The sequence below is a fragment of the Pyxicephalus adspersus genome, chromosome 1, assembly GCF_032062135.1.
Source record: "Pyxicephalus adspersus chromosome 1, UCB_Pads_2.0, whole genome shotgun sequence".
NCBI lineage: Eukaryota > Metazoa > Chordata > Amphibia > Anura > Pyxicephalidae > Pyxicephalus > Pyxicephalus adspersus.
Window position 1 is genome coordinate 136,674,278 of NC_092858.1, and position 21,995 is coordinate 136,696,272.

At 38.8% G+C, this 21,995-nt stretch overlaps 1 protein-coding gene across 2 annotated transcripts in view; it reads right to left on the reverse strand.

Moving 5' to 3' along the window:
- Positions 1-11,417, reverse strand: part of RPS6KA3 (ribosomal protein S6 kinase A3) — a 64,034-nt gene extending 52,617 nt beyond the window's left edge. The window contains exon 1 of one of the 2 annotated variants that reach the window (XM_072428234.1): positions 11,126-11,417. In XM_072428234.1, the coding sequence (XP_072284335.1) occupies positions 11,126-11,188 (63 nt within the window). In that variant the 5' untranslated portion in view covers positions 11,189-11,417. The remainder of the gene's footprint in view (positions 1-11,125) is intronic. The other variant, XM_072428244.1, reaches the window with a different exon arrangement.
- Positions 11,418-21,995: the final 10,578 nt, after the last annotated feature.

Here is a 21,995-nt window from a genome sequence, read left to right on the forward strand (position 1 = left end):
AGCATTACTGGGTTCACAAAAGGCAAACCCTATGAACAATGCCCAGGCCCAACACTGGCTTGCCATCTGTTGCTATATATTTCCAAATGGTTGTAGACGGGAAGGAACCTTAATGCAGAATTAGCAAGAAATATTTTACCTACTTGCTTTCCACAATATGTGGGGTAATAGCAGCTCCAAAACCAGCATAATTCTGAGCATGTCAGTATTAGATTAATCATTTGACTTCTTTGTTGTAAGACAGATGTAAAGATGTTGGTCTCATCCACAGAGGGGCTGTGTGTATTATGCCCTAATACATGGACCTTTCCTTACACCATTTCTAGGCTTACCTGCATTTTCTGGGAGCCCAGAATCAAGTTTAGAGAGAAAAGCAGATGAGTAAAGTTTTATTTTGTTGCTCTATCTGCTAGAGTAGAGGGTAGAGGAGACGTCCAGGGTCTAATAGAGCTTAGATGTCTCATTAAGAAAGCTGTTTAAACATAGAACAATTTTTAAAATATTACAAACTCAGGAACTTTCAATAACAGATATGTGGGATGCCATGCCCAGTCAAAAATGCTAGATGCCTGGCTGACACATTGATGCATTGGCTTTAACAACCACTCATTCAACATTTTTGGCTTTTCACTGATTTTCAGTTGGTTATTTTATTTAAAATCTGTGACCCCTTAATATTGAATAAATAAAAAAATGAGGTCAGAACTAGCTGGATTTACCAACAATGGAAGTTACAATCCATTATGTTATAGTGATATATTCAGTAGAATTTTTCTACCAAAGAAAACAAAGCTAAGTTTTTTGTACTCTAGATCCATTAAATGAAAAAATGTGGGGTTAGAGAAAAACTTTAAAGAGTTATTTCTATAAGTATTTTCCCCACTCAGCACATTAAGACCTCTGATCTGCCAAAAATGGACGTTTCCTTAATAAATATATCACAGAGATTGGAGCAGCAGTTTTCTTTGGCACTCTCAGCACTAACCATGCTTGAAGTGCAATCTGAAAGGATCCTGCCTACGTAGCAAAGTGGGTCATGCATATGACTTCAGGTTTCTAATGCATTAGCCATTTAAAGAAAAAAGAAAGAGACAAAAAAAGCTCAGATTGCTTTCCTAAAACAATATATGAGGAATGATGCTATTCAAGTAAACATGCCATACTGGAAGTTTCACCAGAACCCCTCCCATAATGCACAATGTAAGGCTTAGGACATAGGGAACTTATCATTAAGCCACTGCAATGTAAGAAGTATAACTTTGCAAATACCGACCAGCAGAAAGTATTTTAAAGGTCTTTTCTAACTCTGCACTTTTGGCTTGTAATTGTTATCCAACAGCAATGTGCACCCAAAGTGCATGAAGTGTTCTGCACCATTTCTGAAATTTTCAAAAATCCAGCTTCTTAAAAATTACTACATTTTATTTTATTATTATTATTATTAAACAGGATTTATATAGCGCCAACATATTACGCAGCGCTGTACATTTTATTTTACTTTTTGCGAGTACAAAAAAAGTTTGAAAAAAGCATTACAAAAAAACAATACAGAAAAAAAAGAACCATCAGAAGTGGCATGTTGGTGCTATTAGGAGTTAATTGTAAGACAGAGTACTTAATGTGTGTAGCTATGTGTTGTGATAACATATGCCCCTCCACATATAAATGTGTACGTTATCGCAATGCACAACTGGGCGTGGAACACCGAAAGCTAACAAACATCTGCCGATTAGATTAGAGAACTGGTAACCTGACATAATGGACTCTATATCAATTTCTTTTTAATGTTTACAGATACAGAAATAGTTGCAGGTATGGTTTAAAGTAGTTTTACTGATTGATCAGAAAATTTAAATACATTAATGTCCACGATTTTGGAACAAGTTCACTTTAAGATGTTTGCTTTACCATGCCCACATCTTCCAATGACAGGACACATGGAGGCAGAGTGTGTGTGACACAAAGACTGATCTCCATGGAAGGCCTCATAGGAGAGGTAATCAGTATCCATGTAATATAAATAATGCATTGAGAACCGTACAGGCCGGCCTTTTCCACCACGGGCATCTCACCACAACTAGGACATGCAGGTCTACAAATATTCTGAAGCAACTAAACACATATGAAATCGCTATAACATATCAACTTTTAGAACATGTGTTTGTGTGTATCCATATTGCTAAATCTGGTAATGAAAACAAGTTTAATTGAAAAAACATCCATTACTAATGCTTGTTCCAGCATCTACAGAGATTTGAAATTTGAACAACTGAACCTCTGGGATCACATAACAATGAATTCACACACCATAGTATTACTATAATCGAGAAATCTGGAAACACATTTTTCCAACTAAGTGCAACCCCCAAAGCTGACAGATGTAGTCTGGGCATGTCATCAGCATACCACAGTAGTCAGTAACCAAAAGTTCAATCATCGATAAAAACATCTCAAATCTTTCACCATGCTCATGGGCAGAATTTCAACATAAACTAACCAAAAACCAGAAGACTACCAAAGGTTACAAACACAAAAACAGAAACAACAAGACAGGAAGCAGAATATTAGAAGTATTAATAAACCTCTGTAAACAAGACTCAAAGGATTACTTGGACATACAATGAATAGAAAAATGTAAAAGGTCACAAAAGCCATATACTGTAATGATGCCTTGGAGAAAGCATACAGGACAGAATGTACTCACCAATTTTCTTTCATGTAAACATCCATGATAGAACATTCTGTGGAGGACTATTCCAATCTACAGAGATCAGCTGAATCTCTCTTATCACGCCCCACTAACACCTTACATGCTCGGCTATTAAACAGATTAAATACCCAAAATGATGCAAGAACAGTATTAAACCAAGATGCATATTGAAACAGAAGAGGGTAAAAGGATCATCTGTTGCCATGGTAGCCCTCAGGAAGAAAGAATAGTGGGAAATAAATCTGTTTCCTGGACGTTTCCCCATGGCAGCAGGAGGTAAGAGATTTACCATAGCAATACATTAACAGACTGTGTAGGTACATGACTGGTGCTAAAGATATTTATCACTTGCCGAGTTGTAGGGATTGTAGTGATAATTTCTTTAAATAACCATGTTCCTTTCTTGCTGCATTGGTGCTGGCCCTTTCATGGCTGCAGCACTTCTGGGATACCACAGGGTGGAGGCCCCTTTCTTGGCTGTAGTGACGCGGGAGCCAAAAAAAGAAAGAAAATAATGCAGTTGTCACGTTTTCTTATACCGAGTAGAATAAACATCACAGCTGAGGATAAGTGTCCTAAAAGCAGAGATTCCTAAAATCAAATATAAACAGGAAGAACTTGTCAAAACAGCTATGAGTTTCAGCTGAAAGGGTTTAACAACTTTGATTTCACATTCTATTATTCTCAGTGTTATTTCTTTAAATACAATTTAAGGTATCTTGTGGGCAAAGTAATAAATGCTGCTCTTGCTGAACTGACAAGATGAGTAATTAAGCAAGAGAATAAAAAACAAGTGACACTTCAGATTCTCACTGAAGACCACTGTTAAAAACTGTAAAAAAAAACATAATAGTGAGGAATCTCGAAGGTTGTTCAGAAATACAAACTATCGTTTTTCATCCTACATGAAAACTAGGTGGACAGGAGAGAGACGACTACACAAGAAGGTTCAGACTGATCATATGCAAACATTTTTTGGCCCTTGATCAGAAGTGTTGGTCGGTATGGATGTAAAGTATAAACAAATAAACACAGAATTTTTAACTTTACATAAAAGGGTAGACAACACTTTTATTTAAAATAAAAATTTTTTTTTTTTTTTTTTTTTTTAAAGGGTGCAGCACCGCCCCCTCAATTCTTAATTACCTAGATGATCAAGAATGAATGGGAGCGCAGAGCCTCCCGAAATACGTACATCACGCATCCCAGGAGGCTCTTAGCTGCTCCTTCTGCTCGGGCCTGCGCAGAAGGGGCCCTTTCATTAAATGCATGCGAGGTGAGATCAACAAGTTTTTTCCCCAATCTACGTCACCCGATCTCACACCTGCGCAGTGCGAAATCGGGTGACATAGGAAGAAGAACGTAGAAAAAGAGAGGAGAGAATGTCAGTGCTGGGAGACAGATACTGGGACGACACGGGACCCGATGGAAGAAACTAATCCGCGGGATTGAAGATAAGTGTGATTTTAATGTTTTGGGTTAGTTTAGGGTTTACTTCTGCTTTAAGCTCAATTGGAAGCTTCCATCTGCCGATAGATGATCGGCATGTTCCTGTGGTTCACCCCATCCTCAACAACTGGACTGGCAGAATATCTTACATGTGCAAATCACATTTTTAAAACTATGCAATTTCAGAATGGAAAATCAATCAGACATGGTTGGCCATCTGCAAAAATGCCAGCAGATTTGTTCATGTGTAATAGGTCCTATTTGTGTCATTTTGTTTTTACTCCTTGGTCTACTGCTGCCTTTCTGAACATTTTTTATCATGGCAGAACCCTTCAAATAACTTTAAAGCCTTCAGGGAACCCCTGCTATAATTACTATATCCATAGCTCACAATAAATTAGCTTGGTAGTCAGTAGGAAGAATGCTTCTTACATTGCTGGCAAAATGTCACCCTAAAAGATCACTGGTATCACTTAAACTAACCAGGAAGGCACAAACTGCTCCTTGCTCAAGGAACCCCTAGAAACCTCCGGAGGAACCCTGGTTTCTTGAGCATTGAGCCATAACAACCTCTTGAGGAACCCTGGTCTACTAACTTCTAAAGCAACAAAAAGACAATTACACAACTACTAAAAGTCACAAAGCAAAATAATTAAACAATTGCATGAGTAACGAGCTTGCTGACTAATGTTGATATTATAAGACATCAACTTGTGAATGTTATTCTTAGATATCCTGTTCCTTTATGCATTTTATCTTCTTCAAAAAAAGGTTTATCGTCCCTGTTTTTAAACATACTAAGTGTGGCCTAGCAGTGCTTCAAGCAGCACAGCTCATGTCAGGTTTCCTGAATAACTGAGACATTTCTGATCTGATATTTCCAGCGAATATCAGAGCTGTTCCATGTGCTGCAGACAAAAACACTGCAATACAGCCATGTATGTCTGATGGAATTCTGTCCCTGGAATTCTTTCTGTGGGTCTAGGTTCACTTGTTCAGTAATATCTGATAGATGTGTACAGGGGGGCTTTGTACCATCTGTGCAATACACTGTATTTACTTACTTTATCTTACTTAGCTGTATAGTGCATCATGCTTGCAGGATTAACCTAGAGGTAAGCAATGTTTTTTTTTTTAATGAATTGTTTGCTCGCATTAGGAATATTCAGTACATAGGCAGCAAATCGCCTTATCTACCATAACTTATCCAGCCAGACCTAAAACTGTCATTTCAAGGGGGTTAGATTTCTCATTTCACCACAAACCCTCACACAGCCATTACTTTATAAATTGGATTTGCAGGTTCACTTACAATGTCACAAGAGAATTCTAATACAAGCATGATTAGCAAGCACTATGACAAACTTGGTAACATGATTTATTATCTTACTTGGTACTTCTGACTGTCAGACAGTTCCCCTACAAATGTTTCTCATCAACACTTCTTTTCATGCAAATGTCAGATGATTGTCGATATGGCGTGTGTATATCGGTCCCCAGGCATCATTTATCAGCAATCACTGTGATTTCCTATGGAGGAGAGCCACAGGCTTGTCCTCCCATTGCCCCTTTCACAGAACACTGATGTGTGTACAGCACTTGTTGATTGATCTGTCACCGTAAACTATCACAAAAGATTGTTTCCAACAGTAATTTTACGTCTGTAAAGAGCCATGGGCTGCGTATGAACTGCTTGATAAAAGGAAACAATCCTGCTCCTGTGATCCCAAGCATCTCTTGTAATTATTGGGCTAGTTAGTGGACTGGGTGAATATTGCTGTAGGTCAATGCAGTGGGAGAAGTCAGGAGAAAGGGTCAGCATTTTCCACAAGAATTCAACATAGATGTAACATTGTAGTCAAACAGAGCTTTCTGATTGGAGGAACATCTGATCTTTCACCAACCAATCAATCCATATTGTTTGAGCTGTATTACAGAAAAAAGAGCAGGTCCAGGAAATTAGTTGAATCATTTCTGACAAGACCAATGTGTACTTCAGTTGATTTCTAGCTGTCCCCCAACACTTTCACTTGAATGTCATGCAACAACTCATTCCATACAGTAGCATGATTTCCTGTGTCTTGAATAATGGTTTGAATTAATACCACACTCGGTGTTAGTCAATTTGAATAATTCTATCATTGTAAACCATGACTTACATTATTACCACTTTTTGTTCTAGAATAAAATCAATCCAGGTATATTTCACATTTCACTAAGTGCTTTTTTTAACCAGAGTTCCTCCAAAAGTTGCTAGGGGTTCTTTGAGTAATGAGCAATTTGTGTCCCTCAGGTCAGTCTAAGTGGCACCAATTATGTTTTTGGCTATCTGTAAGGGTGAGTTTTTTCCCACTGGCCACCGCACTAATGTACTGTGAGATGTGGATAGTAATTAGAGAAAGGGTTCCTCAAAACCTGAAATTTCAAGTGCTCCCTAATGTTACAAATGTTGAGAAACATTGAACTCCCAATGGGGTGGGGGGAGGAGATGGGTGGGAGGAGGAGATCCCACCAATGGGGTGGGAGGAGGAGATCCCACCAATGGGGTGGGAGGAGGAGATCTCACCAATGGGGTGGGAGGAGCACCAATGGGGTGGGAGGAGTGGATCCCACCAATGGGGTGGGAGGAGTGGATCCCACCAATGGGGTGGGAGGAGTGGATCCCACCAATGGGGTGGGAGGAGTGGATCACACCAATGGGGTGGGAGGAGTGGATCCCACCAATGGGGTGGGAGGAGTGGATCCCACCAATGGGGTGGGAGGAGCGGATCCCACTAATGGGGTGGGAGGAGGAGATCTCACATCTGGAAGAATGTGTTACCTGCACTGGATGGAGAAGGAAGAATTGGCATTTCAAGACACAACCTGCTGTAAAGGAGCCTCTTTTACAAGGCTGCTTTATTTTGTACATAACTCTGTGATAACTTGAACCTCAGCTGTTATGAGCAGTTTCAGGATCTTTATTAAAGTTGCAATTGCAGGGTTCTCCCCAGCCCCTTTCAGCAGGGTACACCACCCGGCACTTTTCAGTAGCCACCCAGCTGTTTTTGGGTGGTTACTGAAGAGTTGAGTAGCAATACAGGGGGCTGCCACCTGCCTACAATTTCTTGTCACCCAGCTTTCTGGGTTGAACACTGCAATTGTGTTTAAATCTACTGTAACTAATGTAAGAGGTCAAGCTTACACTACTTACAAAAGAAAAAGTTGAGATTTGTCTCTAAGGTAAAGTGGCGAATGCTGGTGTCTCATTACAATTATATCCCTTTTTGTTTAGTTTGATATACCTTAGTTGTAACATGTTTATTTCCTGGAGAGTGCGCTACCTTCTTTCATTCTAGATATAAACCCAGGGTTTAGGTAAGAAGTGCACGTTTGTCTCCCGGCAGTACTTGTGTCCGCCTGGTGTACTGCACATAAGTGTTCATTACATCTGTGAATGTAATACAATGCATACCGGCAGAACCTCGTGTTCACTTCATGTACTGCCCATACATGTCAATTGTGAATGAAATGCAGTGAGTACGAATCAGCTCTGCATGCACTGGCAGAATAGAATGTGGTCATTGCTGGAACAAGGAAAAGAAGGCAGGATTTGTCATTGCAGAGTGGCTGCATCCCCCATCCAAGAGGGACAAGGGGACCAAGATAGTCACCCAACAACAGGAAGTGTCATTACATGATTTTAGCAAGATTATTTCTATGTGATGAAACTCCGAAGAGGATATCCTGCATATGCTGAAATCACTGGAGGGTAAATTACAATATTTTTGCTTATTTATATTGTGTTAAACATCACTTTAGGCTGCCTATAACTTTAAGCCTCTGCTCATCTTGAAATGCACTATATAATGCAACTATTTCTGGATCAGTAATTTCCCGGTTTACCTACAGTCACCAATTCTGTACAATGGAGATTACATGGACCTGACTACATGAACATGCATTAAAGCGAAGTCTGCTGATATTTTACCTTTCCCAATTCCTCCATACATAAAACCTGTTTTAATAACATACCTATCATGATACAGAAAACATATTAGATCCTTGTGTTTTATGCAGGCAGAATATGTTAGGTGTGAGGGACCAGCAGGGTGCTCTATCTTCCTGAATGCTGGAAGCTGTGATAATGCTGACAAATAATGTTAAACCTTGATTGGAAAAAAAGGAATTCAATGAATGAAAACAGCAGTCCAGGGACAGTAAAGCTGGGCTAGATTATATACTGGGCATCAACCATCCTAAAAAAAAAGTGGGCCTTGTCTGGCTGGCTGAAACTTCTCATGTAGTGGAATCATATTAAGATATTTCAGTGAGCATCCTATACAAGTGTGCAAAGCTGATGGGAAGCTTGGAGTTCAGCTTGTGCACTGCAAAACCTAAAAATACAACCTGGCTATTGAAACAATCACAAGGTCTGACCTAAAACAGTTCAGTGCCATTCCAACCTTTCATACACAACATAAAATAGATCACACTGGGTCACTTGGGATGTACACAGAAGTCATTCTTTGAACTATATTAAATAGGAGTCTAACATTTTATTCATTATAAAAAAAATGGTACTGGCGGATGTGTCATAATCAGCAATAAAAGGTTAATAAGCCCCTAATGGCAGTTTTGCAGAAGTTCTAATTTCCAAGGCATAGCATCATAACCACAAATACTGCATGATAGAATGACACCAGCATGCACCACCCGGGTGGTATGAAGATTCCAAACTATCTCTAACCATTCCCGTACATTCACCACCCACGGGGAATATAGCCAGATCAGAAGGGCAGAGGAGAAACTGAGTAACAGAACCATGTCACAACTACCCTGAACCACACCCTGCTGACATAGAAAAGCATCAGCAAACAGTGAGCACAAATCACACACCGCCACTGTGAAATATTGCATTTAGCAAGGAAAAAAAGGGAGAAATCTGCAACCTATCTAGAGGAAAAAAGATGAGAGCCCAAATACCTCAGTGTAATGACATATTGCTACACATGAGAAGTCTAGAGGTCTCCAACCTCATAAATAATCCACTGCCTCTTTCTGCCAGACTGCTGTGTTTTAGGGGCGATGAATGCTATAATGGTAGTCAGGTTACAGATGAGCCGGAGTGAAATGACAGCAGCAGCGAATTTGCTTTCTGGCACTCCTCCACCGCTTCCTAATGCCCAATTACTCAGACAGGTTTAAAGGGTGAAAAGGACATCCAAACTGGGGGCAAAGCAGAAGAAATCCAGCAGGGCATGTTCACAAGAACAAAGGAATGTGAGCGAAGCAAAAGGACACAACATCTGTCAGAGCCATACAGTCAGGCCACAGGAATTCTTCACACTAACACAAAAAAAGACTTGGAAAACACAAAGGGTGAAACATATGAAACATATAACCAATGTGTACAAGTAACACTGTGTAACCATGACACAATTCTAGGATTAGGAACGACCTGCTGATAATCAACCCAAACTTGCCAATTTCATATCAGATCCGACATTTATTATTATTAAACAGGATTTATAGCGCCAACATATTACGCAGCGCTGTACATTATTTAGAAAAACATTACACTAACTAAATCCTACAATAACATAATCCTAATAATAACTATCCCCCAAACACACATACTACAATATTGTCCAATATAGGAGAACGATCAGAGCAATCAAGGTGAATTCTCTTTGTTCTGAACCAAGAATTCTGGATTATAAATGGATTGTGAAGAGAGTTCTGGTTTAGAATTCACCTTGATTGCTCTGATCGTTCTTCTATAAAAAAATCCCCATGCCAAGAGTGAATATTATCAAACCCTGATCACATGTCTGGTATGAGGGCAATATTTCTTTATATCACCATCTACCTGTACCTGCCCATGTGAAGACACAAAAGTAAATATGGGATTATAGTATGGCAGGACAACTTGCACGATGTTAGAACTATGAAGTACAAGGCAATGTTCTGCTGGGTATTGCCAGTCCCGATCATCACACATGAATGGCATCTATTGAAGTCCCTTTTTGTAAAGGTGGCACAGAAGCTCCATGCAGCATCCCAGCCACTTCCATAGACTTGCATGGCAACACTTTCCAACCACATCAGCAAACTCTTGACCGTGTTCTGAAGGACAGCAGATGACCCATCATGCTTTGCAACACACCGATCCGCTCATGAACACACGTCAATACTTCCTTCTCTTGGGGGCAAAGCCATGTAGACCGAGCGTCCGGACTCAGCGGACTCAGCGTCCGGACTCAGCTCTAACTAAAGTACATTTCCAGGAAGGACAGGACGTACATATAAACCCAACAACTAAAATCTTATACGAGCTCATAAATTCTCCCGACAAACCAAAAGCAATGTTCACTACTTTTAGAAGTATTACTTACTGATTCTGCCAAAAAGGTGCCTGATCAGACACTAAAGTGACAACGCTCTGTTCCTGACTTTTAACTTTCCCCCATGCGTTGTCACCCCATCATCCAATACAGATTAAATAGCCGCTGCTGTCCCTCGGAAATGCCATCTCGGATATTGGTGGCTATGGTCAGGAATCAGATCTGCAGCAGAAGGATGGACAAGGTGATCGCCCCAAGAAGAGCCATTGCATGTGGACAGGAAATGGCTGCAGGATATCAATGAGAAGGATGAGGAAGGTGAGAAATGCCATCAGTCACTAGAATTTATGAATGGGAACAGGAAGGGCTGCAAAGAGGCTGCAGGAGATCAGCAGGAAGAACACATTGAACTAATAAAAGAGTTTACAATGCAGGGCACAGCAAACGTCATTGTGATGAAAGGAGAAGCGAGCAGAGTTCAGGCAGAGGTTCAGGCAGTCAGTGTCACTGAACTCCTGTCACCTCTCGCCATATATAGTAATTGCTCCAACTCCTGCAAACTCCAGGAAAGGGTTAACCTTCTCCCTCGGCCCGGATTTCCTGGCACAAGAGCATACATGCCCGCCCGCCCCCGGCTCACCTCGCTCTCCACTTTCTTCACCGGCAGTTTCTGCCACGGGTCTGCCAGCTGCGCCAGCGGCATCTTCCCCGCCGAGCGAAAAGATTCGCGCACAGGTCCCGGGGGAGCAGCGAATACAGAGAAGTCCCGTCTCTGTCCAGCCGCTCTGCTCGTGGAGCCGCTGCTGCTGTCTGACGTCCAATAGCTGGAGAATGCGTGCCGCTCCAGCGCAGCTCCTCTCCCCTCACACTAGACACACTCTGCTCTACACTTCCTCTCACAACATGGCGTCCCGAGCAGTACCTGCCGCTGGCTGCTCGACGTCATGCCGCGTCACGTCTAGAGGCGGTGCTCTTCCCGCCTACTGTCTGGGGCAACAGGTGACAGAGAAGGGGGCTGAGGGGCGGGGACTGCCCGTGGCTACGTGACAGCGTACGTCATATCGGCCATCTTGGTGGAGGCAAGAGGAGAGACTTGATTTTTTTTTTTTCAGTAGAAAGGAAGTTTTCTCAGTCATGCCTGGCTTGATATGTGCATACCTTTACCTAACCAACTACACTGGTTTTGTTCTCATGTTAGTTTTCTATTGTAAGCTAGAAACAACTTTCAAGCAAAAACATAAATGTTCTTTTAGTTTATTTATTATTACTACACAGTATTTATATAGCGACATATTACACAGTGCAGTACAAAGTCACTGAGAGAGGTCCACAATCTAATGTCCCTACCATAGTAACATGGCTTCAGTAGTCTAAGGTCAGTTTGGCTGGAGTCCAATTAACCTAACTGGATGTTTTTGGAATGTGGAGGAAACCCACACAAACAACAAACTCCATGCAGATAATGTCCTGGCTGAGATTCGAATCTGGGACCTAGCGCTGCAAAGACAAGATTGCTAACCACTGAGCCACCATGCTAGTTTAATGATATGGATATAATGTGGATGGTCAGAGTGTCTTTGTCACCAGAAATAAAGTACATCTAAAGCCAATCGTTTCTTTTTCTTTTATTATTTTTTCTGCTTTGTTTTTTGCTTTTTTTGACTTTGATATAGGAAGGGAAAAATAAGGACACTTCCATTCCTAAAGACAAACAAACATAAAGGAAATTCTTCAAAATAAGGAAAATCCCTTCCTAGACAGCTGTGACTATTGGGAATCTTCCACCATCATAGGTAGAGGCTAATGCTAGAATGACCCCAATGATGGTTCATGGGGTTATGAAAGGGGTATTCTACCCAACACGGGGGGTATTTTTTCTACTAGTAAAGTAAAAAAGTTTTTTTGCATTGACCTTCCAAAAATTGGTAGGGGTTCCCTGAGACCTGAAATTATTTCAAGGGTTGCTCAGGAAGGTAGAAAAAGTCTTCCTAATGTAATGATTTCAGGCCAGTCAGGTGACACATTGGGTCTGATTTATTAAAGCTCTCCAAGGTGGGAGAGGATATACTTTTATTAGAGAAGCTGGGTGATCCAGCAAACCTGGAATAGATCTGGTCCATAAAACATTTGCTGGAAAATAGCAAATAACTTTGAAGAAAACCATTCCAGGTTTGCTGGATCACTCAGCTTCACTGATGAAAGTGTATCCTCTCTAGCCTTGGAGAGCCCATTGTGTCTGATTTATTAAAGCTCTTCAAGACTGAAGAAGATAGGCTATAATGGGAGAACCTGGGTCACCTGAAAACATAAAATGGATTAGGTGCAGATTTAAAAATATTTGCTCACTAACATCCTCCTCCTGTGACACCTTCTGCATCTGTCTGTCATTTGCAACCCCTATTTGTTGTACAGTGCTGTGTAACATGTTGGTGCTATAAAAATTCTGTTTATTAATATTATTATTGTTAATATTAATAATATTATCAATAATAATTATAATAATAATAATAATAATAATAATTATAATAATAGCAAATGATTTCAAGAAACCTAATCCAGGTTTGCTGGATCACCTACATTTTCCCACAATAGCCTATCTTCTCCAGTATTTGTCAGCTTTAACAAATCAGACCTAATGGTTCCTTTTCTATACTGAATCTTCCAGCGGTAGGTGATCCTCAAGGATACATCAATAGACTAAAGTTTCAGTTCACAAAGTTTTACACTAGAATACGATTCTTTATTTTTAGATGACTGTAATTTTTTAAATATCATTGGTATAATTTAATCAGATTAAAAAAACATTTTTTTTTTAATAAGTTAGCATTTTGAACTGAATCTTATGAATGAAGAATGCAGTGGTGGCACCCTGTATGTATGTCCTCTAACTAATTTGTGGTGGTGATGGAGGACAACTCCAGATTTTAGGTGAGTATTGCAACCCTCACTGCTTTGTTATTTTGTATGCTGACTGGGGTTCCACATTATAAAAAAATTCCACAGACCACTATCCCTGGAAGTGATGCTTACTTTGGTCAGTGCTATAATATAATATAATTGGACTGGATGAGCCTTAATGTCACCGGCTCTGGGTGTAATAATTCACAAGTGCATTTCTATTATGTAATGTCATACTGGTGCTGTGCTAATATAGTTACTGATTACTCCATATAATCTCTCTATGCCACTTCTTTTATACTTGCTACGGTAGTTTTTGGTTCATTGCACTTGCTTCTGATACAAATGGGAAAAGGACAACATGTTTGTACGTCATCATCTGTACAGTCAGAGCCTACACTGACTGGTCCTAGGAGAATTATAGATGACAAAGCTGCTCATTCAGTTCCATACACCCTTATCAGTCCATTGATTTTATTCCTAAACATAGAGACAGTATTATAGATATGGAACCTTGTAATGGAATATACAGTAATAATCAGCAAGATTCCAGAACTTCACTGCCTATTAAAAATAAAGGTGCTGAAACATACCAGCATCAACGCTACTCGGAAGTTTAAGAGCTTTACCCATTCAAAATAGCCCAACATTGAGGCATTCAGGAAGCAGTGAAAGCCTTCTACAGGTATGCACTTTTTACTTGCTAGCAGACAAGATTATTTTAAACCCTTGATCCATTGGGCCTGATTTATTAATGCTGGATCACCCAGCTTCACTGATGAAAGTACCGGTATATCTTCTCCAGCCATGGAGAGCTTTAATACATCAAGCCTATTATCTCATTGTAGTGAACAACATTCATTAAACACATGCTTTTCTGCTTGGTAATGTATTATAACGTGACAAATGATTGTGCTGTAAATTCATAAATATCAGATCCTCACAATGTAGATATTTATTACTGGTGGATAGCCATATCTTCCCATTACAAATGATGGCCCTCTGCACTTTCACTGCAGTGCACCATAGCACACATACTTTCCAAAGCTGTCCAGTTTTCTATGCCCTGCAATGCACTGCCAGCCTATTAAAAGGAAATAGGCTGCCATATTTCAGCACCTAAATACACAATGCATAATGAGAACTGGATTTTAAAGCAGATGCTTAGATAGATAGTTAGGCATAAAATGTCAACTTCACATAAAAACCAACCCAGTATTCTAGTTCAGTGGTGGCAAACCTTTTTGGACTTATGGACCACTAAACTTACGGGCTCCAGATCGCACATGTGCGGGGAGCTGTGTTTCACCTAAAGTGGAAGAAACTTCCCCCATAGTGATGTCATGATGCCAGACCCTCTCCACTCTGTTTAGAGACACAACCCGCCCACCACTCTGAGCCTGCCATTCGTATGGGAGACTTGGTCCACGGCTTTGGCTTGAGCCGCAGACAACCAAAAATTTCTCCTGGACCACCGGTTGGTAACCGCTGTTCTAAGTGTCTGTTTTTATGCGCAGATTTCTGTTTGTTTCTGCACATGGAACCACAGTTTCACTTAACTTTGCAGCACTATATAGCAACCAATCCAAATTTATCTTCTACTGCTCTGACTTCAGCAGAGTGGATTCTGATTGGTTGCTAGTGTTGCTTAAATCTAACAATAGGGACTTTTTATAAAATATTGATGCATATGTTCTTGCCTAGCCATTTTGTCATATGAATAGGGTTGGAAGGAGTTGATTTTTATCTAATCAAATGTATTTCAAAGAAAGAAGGTGACTCAGAAATGCTGACCTGTTGATTTCAGTTAACTCAGCTTTGACCAGCAAATAAAGCTTAAGCATAATTTTGCTTCCTTATCTTTTCACCTCTGAAAGTATTAGAAATGTTTTCAGAAATCAGTAGCTCAATGTGAAATTTACACACTAATCTGAATGACTCATGGCAGTGACTCATCCCTTATCACATAACTCAGCCAAAAGTCTACACTAAGGCTATGTACACACATAAGACTAGTGTCGAAAACAATCTTTTTTGATCGTTTCCAGTGACTGATGAATGAACAAGAGCTGTACACACAGTAATGCTCTGTTCTATGTATAGGTGAGAGGGGCAAGCGGCACCCCACTGTGCTCTCCTCCATTAAGCTGCGTACACACTGCCAATTTTTGTCGTTGGAAAGGATCTTTCACGATCCTTTCCAACGACAAGGGAGTGCACGATGCATGAACGGTGCTGTACATACAGCACCGTTCATGCTCTATGGAGAGGGGAGGGGCTGCGCGCTCTCCCCTTCACTTTCATTACGATCGGCTGTCGTCCATCGTCCGTGGATCCGGCAGGTCGGTCGTCCGGACGATGGACGACACCGACTGTACACACGGCAGATTTTTGCCCGATAATTGGCCGATGCCGATTATCGGGCGATAAAAATCTGACGTGTGTACGTAGCTTTAGAGTGAACGCCAGCCAGTCATTTATCTATCTGCCAGGACGGATTGAAGAATGGCTTTGAAGGGCCACTGTCAGATTTTCATCCAAGATGAACAGTTGTGGACAATGATTTTATGTGTGTATGCGTCACCTGAAAGGTGAGGGCTACTTTTATGTTGCATTTGAACTATTTACTATATACTTTTCCAATTTAAAACGCATAAATTACCTTAAATAAAAATAACCCCGAATCCTTATACCCTTATTAACTCCTGGCTAATGTTCTCTACCTCCAATGAATAGGATGATCCAGAAGAAAATTATTTTGTTATTTTATTAATATTTTATGGGATTTCTCCATGAAAATGATTCATAAGGATAGTTTAAAATACAAATATCTTAAATGACTAAAATGGTATAAATGAAAAAGTGCAAGATAGTAAACATTGGTAAACATTAGGGTCACGCCAAATGCATATTAAATACTAGGGACTCTGTACATAGGTCAACATATGTCCATACATAAGTATTCTTGGTTTTAACGGACCAAATAATAAGTCAGAAATCATATACAATAGAATTGGTAACAATTCAGATCTGATTTTTCATGAGTGGGTTAAAAAGCATAAATATATATATATGTGTGTGTGTTACCATCATAGTAATTATACAAGGCAGTGTGACCAGATCATTTCATGACGTAATGATAACAGTCAACATCAAGAGCAGGAAGATAATAGTTCCGAAGGGAATCAGTATGAAATAGATTTTTAAATTATACAGCATACGTCTGTTCTTTCTATTGTGTGGTATGCTGTGATGTTTGAGAAATCTCTATCTTTAGTGGATAAGTTACAAATCTCTGTATAATAAATATGTAAAAGTAGCATAAAAATAACTTTAGAGTGCATCTGTGCCTAGACTATGATTAATAAAACTTTTACATATTCTTACATATATATGCAGTAAATGAGTTGTAAAACACTCACTGTTCTTGCTAGCTGCAGATACTGTGAAGTATTTCATCATTAAAGATCACAACAGAGAGAATTAGTTTAGCAATCCTGTTGCTGTTGAGAAATGGCCAATGGCAGAATGACTCAGATCACAGCAGGGCAGGAAAAACTGACCCTATGTGTTGTTCTATTGCCACTTGGTTGAACAAAAAGCCATTTGCTGTCAATTTACACTTTGTTTTTCAGTGAGGAAGTGATACCTCATTTATCCAGCTAGCAAGAGAAAGACATATAAAAGCAAGCGAGTGTTCAAATCCAGCAACACTACTGTGGCATAGACCTAGGTGGGAGAATCTGCAAATTATAAAAATGTGAAGACATGTTTGTTAGGGCTTGCTTTATTGCTCACTAGGAACATAATGTTCATAATCTGGGCTCAAGTGCACATAAAAGTAAATGCTACATTTATGTGACCATACCATAAACTATAGTTCTCTTACATTTGTTTCTGATGTAAAACCAATATAATTTAGAAGAAAAAATAATGACTTTTGACTCTCAGTGGTTTGAAATTAAAATATCACAGAGAATGGAATTTCAGTGTAGGATTTGTTATTTATGTGTGGGTTCGTTTTATAAACATACAGGCTAGATTTACACGCAGTTATACTTGAAGGGTTGTAGTCTAAAAAGTTTATTGCCTTTTAATTGCAGTTTATTCCAGAGTAATGATAACCTCAGGATCTGTGTCCTGCCAGTTCCCCCAAAAGTCATAGAATGACATGCATTTATGGAAGAAATTCTTTCCTGTTTTTAGTGTCAGATATCGTCCTGCTGCCAGCTTAATTTCTCTCCACATGATTTTGAATTTTCCTTTGAGCACAGGAACGTTTTCATCTGTTGACTTTGATTTATACTGTTCAAAGCAGTTCAGTTTATCCTTTGTTTATTTGGTGTCAATGAAAATTCATCCCTGTGTTCAGAATCCGCAGTGGGACGTAGTACACAGCATGAAGTAGCTGGCATTTGATGTGGCACACATACAGCTGTTGGTAATTCTGTCATCTTGCTGTGATTTATTTCTTGACTATGAATTAGTACCGGAAATGTGGCTGTGTTGGTTCTCATCTTCAAGACCTTTAATGCACTTTGCATGTTTTTGGAGATTTCTTCATGGCTGAAATAACCTGTGAGCTTCAAATAAAAGAGATCTAAAGTGACATTCTTCACATTAGGAAATAATGAGGAGGAACAGGCACAGAACCCTATATTTGTAATAAATATTTTTTTCTTTTAAAGTATTTGCTTGTGCAGGCAATCTGTAAAGAGGCTGCTGGTGGCTTTCACTACATATAGAAAACTATATATCCAATTTTTCCTTGTGTTGTGTGTCAAGGTGGTTAGGTAATCTAAACTCTACAGGACAATGGGGTGGCTACAAATTAAGACCTTTGGAATGGAGCATGAATTGTGGCCAGGCATTGAGAATATGCATTTTTTTCCAGGGATTATAAGCTATTTATGAGCTGTATTTAAACATATCATTTTAGATCAAACTGGTAAATTAATGTCAGAATGCATTACATATGGCTATACAATATTATATTAACTTATATTGTTTTTTTTACGTTTCTGTTATTTCACTGAATATCATATAATTGGTATGATTATATATATAGTTAATTATAATATAGATTTATTATTTTCACTATATAGTAGAATTAGGTTTGTTGGTCCTGAATGCTAGTGGCTCCATGAATTCAGTGATGTCATTACTGTGGTGCATTGGAGATTTGGCAGAATTAGCTGATACTGCCTTCAATGGCTTGGTCAGCAGGCTCTATTCACTGACCAGAGAGGAAGGGCACAGTACAGGGAAAGAATACTTTAAAAACTTTAATAAACATGATTAAATTTTTTTTTTTTGCTATATGCTGTTTCTAATTTCACTGGGGTATATACACTGCACTAAAACATATGTTTGAATATACATACCCTGCCATATACTTTAGGCACATTCTTTTTCATACAGTTTTGTTAAACCATGGTATTGTAGTGTGGTTGATTCTTATATTCTATATTACATTCTATATAATTGGCTTTCTGAACCTACACTCAGTAGTGGTGCAGCTTAGGTATTTATCTGTCGCTGAGGGTAAGCAACAGAATAAAAAGAAACAAATTTGATTTAATAAAGCATGTATCTGTATTTCCTTAAAAGGATGTTTAATTTACATAATTTATAAAAAGAAAAATGTCACACAGTTGTATTTGCAAATGAAAGAAACAAGGGAAAAATATAAATACTGTTTATTATTATTAATAATAACAATAATAATAATAATAATAATAATAACAATATAATAGCTGCACTGTATTTTTCAATGACATTGTTTTACCGCAAGCAACGTCCGCTGCTGTGGGTTAAATGTGTGAGGTAATGCATGTTGGTTTGTAAGTTAAGCTACACACACATTCCAGATGATTGTTGCCAGAGAAAAATGACCATGCTCGACTCAAAAATCCAACGTGTGTACAGCAGTTCCCCAACAATGTTCAACAATCTGCCTGGATGACTTCTTCTTCATCCCCCCATCTCCAAAAAAAAATAGAACAACACTGGTTTTCCTGTGAGTGAAAATGATCATGCAAGAATATTTCCAATGATTGGTGCAAACAATTTCAGTGCATTGTCCATTGGCCTTCTGCAATACAAGTGTTTTGAGAAGTGTCTGCTGAATAATGAAACCACATTTCATGAACCCATCTTAATAAAGGTGACACATTTTAATGATTTGAGAAAGATAGTTTTCTGCTTCAAGAAATTAGCCCTGATTTATTAAAGCTCTTCAAGACTGGAGAGGATACACTTTCATCAGTGAAGTTAAGTGATCCAGCAAACCTGGAATGGATCTGGTCCTGAATTGAAAACATGTCCTAACAAATAGCAAATGACTTTTAGGAAATCCTTTCCAGGTTTGCTGGATCACCCAGTTTCACTAATGAATGTGTATCCTCTCCAGCTTTGGAGAGCTGTAATAAATCAGAGGCGTTGTCTTCTATATGTTTGTAATATAAGAATATGTGGTGGGCTTGGGCATTGGAAAGATTAATATTGGAAGTATGTATTCATTGAACTATAAATACAGGGAAGGACACATCACTGTATAACTTCCTGTTAAAATATATCTGGTCATAATTGTTTGTGGTATGAAAGGGGTTTAATCCAATTTACTTTCTTTCCACTTCCTCTATTTCCAAACAAATTGCATTTTAGCCACTTTACAAACTTCTATTTAATATAAAATTCCATTTCATAACCCCTTTTGTTCTATCAAACTTATGGCATTGTTGATACTCGTGAAAATACATAATTGTAATGTCCTTATTCAGAAGAGCTTTTGCTGAAAGCTTGCTAAAAGATTTGCTTTGATAAATATATATATATATATATATTTATATATATATATTTATATTGCTGTGCCATTGGTATATATTGGTGTACCATTATATATATTGCTTGTACATTGTTTTTGTACTGTCCAAAACTGTTTGTGTTTTACCAGAATTAAAGAGAGCCACACTGACCCTGTCTTGAGGAAGCACAAAAGATGTCATGCTGCATTATAACATTTCTTTGCTTTGCTGGTATTTGGTAGGATGAAATAACATTTACCATTTATTATTATTATTATTATTATTATTATTATTTTTAATATTATTATTATTATTATTATTAATAAATAGGATTTATATAGGATTTATATAGCGCCAACATATTATGCAGCGCTGTACATTAAATAGGGGTTGCAAATGACAGACAAATACAGAGTGACACAGGAGGAGAGGACGCTGCCCAGAAGAGCTTACAATCTAGGACGGTTTCAAAAGACAGAAGAAGACAGGTAGGCAAGTTTTAAAGAAATGGGTTTTGAGTGTTCTTTTAAATAAGCAGAAAATAGGAGCAAGCCAAATAGGACAAGGAAGACCATTCAAGAGAGTTAGGGCAGCTCTAGAAAAGTCTTGGAGCTGTCCGTGTGATGAGGTTATACGTGAGGAAGTCAGTTGTAGGTCATTGAAGGAGCAAAGAGAGCGGCTAGGGGAGTATTGTTTTAACCAGGTCAGAAAGGTAAGTGGGACAATAACTGTGGGGAGATTTGAAGGCAAAGCACAGGAGCTTAAATTTGATTCTAAGGTGAAATTGAAGCCAATGGAGAGAACTACAAAGAGAGGCAGCAGATAGGCAGTGCTAAGGATGTATGAGTCTGGCTGCAGCATTCATATTAGATACCATGATCACTATTTCACATGTGAACAAAACTCCAACCCCAAAAGCTAGGTTCAGATGGGCATTTGTCAGCCCATTTTAGCTGCTAGCAATCTAGATGTGCTCAGTAGCATTTGTTTATGAGGCTAGAAGTCTGTGGAAGCAGTTTGAGTGGCAGACTGTTCTGAAAATCAGCACCACAACCATACTGCAAGAAAGGAATTTCTAGATCTACTCCTGTTAGTTTCTGTTAGTTTCTATGATAACCAGTGTTAAGGACTGATTAACAGTAATAAACCTCAGTGGTACCACTTTTAAAAACTGCCTGCGAAATCATAGCCTCCATATTAAGCAGTACAAGTGGTCTCTGACAGTTGAAATTTACCCTTGGGTGCTTTGGCTACAATGTATACCACAATGGTGTTTACATTGTACAATTAAGCTTAGTATTCTGCAACAGCAGTAACATATGTTTTACCAGCCCTGAGTTTGTTTACTGTAATTATTTACAAATTCTATGCTGAAATCAATCAAAAGTGACATATTCAGAACATGCAGAATATGTTTTTTTCAGCTAATAATATGCTTGCAAAAAATGTGTAAACTTTAGCAAAGTACTTGTGTAAATTGCCAGTAAAGGGAGTCCTATGATCTTACTGTACTTGACATTTTACAAATAGGAGATACTTAGAGCATATTGTTCATTATTATAACCTTATGTTTCTTCTAACATTTTTAGAATTGCATTCTGTATTGTACATGTTTTAATACCAAAAGTTTCCTGATTTAGTCTTGTTAGCTAATAAAATACATCAAATTAGTACATATATCATTTAAAAAGCAACCCTTATTTATTGGAATATCTACTATTAGGTATGCAACACAATGCCCCTGATTCATCAAGCAGAATCGGATTATCGGTCGCGCATTCGTATTCGCGATCCGAAATCGTACGC